At 46.5% G+C, this 2395-nt stretch overlaps 1 protein-coding gene across 1 annotated transcript in view; it reads left to right on the forward strand.

The window, feature by feature from the left end:
• Positions 1-2074: 2074 nt before the first annotated feature.
• DUSP4 (dual specificity phosphatase 4) overlaps positions 2075-2395 on the forward strand; it is a 105709-nt gene continuing 105388 nt past the window's right edge. Inside the window, exon 1 of the mRNA XM_026847947.1 lies at positions 2075-2173. Coding sequence (XP_026703748.1) covers positions 2075-2173 — 99 coding nt within the window. The remainder of the gene's footprint in view (positions 2174-2395) is intronic.

A 2395-nucleotide genomic window follows, 5' to 3' on the forward strand; every position in this document is an offset into this window, starting at 1 on the left:
CATGTGAATAAGACCAGCATTGTCCTAAAGGTAACGTACAATTTTAATTTACAATAAAAATTGAGCCCATCATACTGAAATTCACCATCTTCTTGAGCTATAAAGCTTCATAAACACACAACTGGAGTATATTACTGGGCTTTTTTTTTTTTTTTTAGTTTTAGAAAGTATTCTTTTGAGTGAGGATTAAGATATGATATGATATGATTAAGCCTAACATTGTCCCACATGCATCACAAAATTCTGATGTAAACCAGAGATTAAGTCCACCATACTGAAATTCTGAGACATCAACTTTTTGATCTATAAAGGTTCACCCCAGGGAGCAGAGCCCAGAGGGCTGGGGAGCAGCATGTGCCCCCTGCTCACACCTCTAGCACTCCAAAACATGCCTTATTTGCATCAGGAGCAGAGGGTGCCCAGGTTGCTGCCCTCTGCCAGCAACAGGATAGGGCGCCGGGGGCAGAGTCTTGGTACATGTCAGGCTGCTGTCACCAGTTTGGTAGCTGCCACAGGAAACCCCTCCAGTGGCTCCCTGGGGGTCGTTGGCACCTGAGGGCTCAGATCCTCCCAGAAACAAGGAGCAGCTTTGGCTGCCAGCACTGCCTGCAGCAGAGGCGCTGGGGTCTCCTTGGTCCCAGGCGATGCTGGGAGAATGGCACACGGTACCTGTTTATTTCCTTCTCTGAACAACTGACCTACTGGTATACAGTCAGGACATCTCTTTCTTACCCTATGGTCTGTCTTGCATGAGAAAATATATTGAGGTTCAGGTCATAAGAACATTTATGGCTATGCTTATAAACATTGGTTTTAAACAAGTAACAATACTTTGTTTGAACAAGCAAATTTATTTTTTAAGACAGGCTACATAGAAGGTATATTTAAGGTGGTGTTTCCATTTCTCTGTCCTTCTTTCCTTGAAAAGTAACCATCAGCATGTCCCCACCTTGAAAATTTGGACATCCTTTTTATTTTCACTGCAAGGAGAAGAAAAATACTTTAGAAGAGAAGCACTACACTTGGAATTTAACAGACATTTTATAAAGCAGACTGTCCCATGTGTTTCTAGGTGTTCAGTTAAATGCAGTGATACCTAATGGGGAGTAACAATTAAGTACTGAGTTTCTATGTTTTCAATTTGTTTTTAAAAATGATTAAATTATTAAAGAACAAAATTCCTTCAAGGAATAGGAGATATTTTTATTGATTTTTTAAACCATCTGAATGGCAAAATAGTATTTACTCCTAACATCTGGCATTCTTACTCTACTCTGTGAGAGAAAGCATAGGAGATTGGATCTTGAATGTAAACATTCTGTAGTAAAATCTGTATTTGAGGTGGGATATTTCACGTTTTGTGATATGAAGAGTGTGGAAGAGTCTGGTATTACATTTAATGGTCATGTGGCATTGTGTGAAGGTGACCGCCAACCCCTCTCTGAGATGCTCCTTCTCAAGAACTACAAAAGTGAATATTCACTACTCCCAGCTAACTGAATCCAACCCAAGCCGTTCAGAGGTGTCATGGTAAAAGCTGTTGCAAGGGACTGATGGTTGAGAAGACACTGCTAAAGCTGCAGTTTAACAGAGTGTGAATGATCCAAAGCCAATAATCCATCAGTTAATTGGGATGTGAGGGTGAATATTTTGCTTGCAATAGAGGGAAGGGAAGGTTAGGATGTCAATTGAGTGACTACCTGTTTGAAAGGCAGAGCACACACTCATTGGAGTAGGTCTCCCCATCTGTCCCACAAACAGGATTGTAATCCCTTGGACATCCAGGCACACCGTACTCGGAGCAGGCGGGCTAGGGAAGATGTGGAAGACATGTAAGAACATAAGTGTAAGACACACCATCTGAAACAAGTCTCTTGAGCCCTTTCAGATCAGCAGCTTCTGACCCGAGCGCTTCTGAGGAACGCTGGCACGTTCTGGCACAGAAAGCAGCACTCCACAGGAGCTGGCACAGCATTATCAAGTGCCACGTTATCTTTCATGCTCTTGGGGGAATTTATTGCCTGAGGCTTGGCTTCTACAGCCTGGCACGGCCTGAGCTGTGCTGTCAGGGCACATGCGTGCTAGAAACGCCAGCTCCTTCCGACGTCTGAACGTCAGCGAGACACACGGATGTCGAGTCCCTGTGAAGGGCAACCACGGCTTGATTGAGGCGGTAAGAGCTGGGGATCACCAGGGCATGTGTGCCGCGGCCCTGCGCAGGCGGCTGCCAGGCTCCCGCGGTCCCTGAGCCGCGGGGAGAGGCCGCCCGGGGCATCTCCTGGGGCTGAGCGGGGCTACCGGCGGGGTGACCTGGCTCCTCCGGAGCTTTCACCCGCCGTTACCCGCCTCCCCCTGGAGGAGCCAGGCCAGCCCTCCGGTACCTCTGCTCAGCCCC

Source organism: Athene cunicularia (genome assembly GCF_003259725.1).
Source record: "Athene cunicularia isolate RWA chromosome 4 unlocalized genomic scaffold, athCun1 chr4_part2, whole genome shotgun sequence".
Taxonomy (NCBI): Eukaryota; Metazoa; Chordata; class Aves; order Strigiformes; family Strigidae; genus Athene; species Athene cunicularia.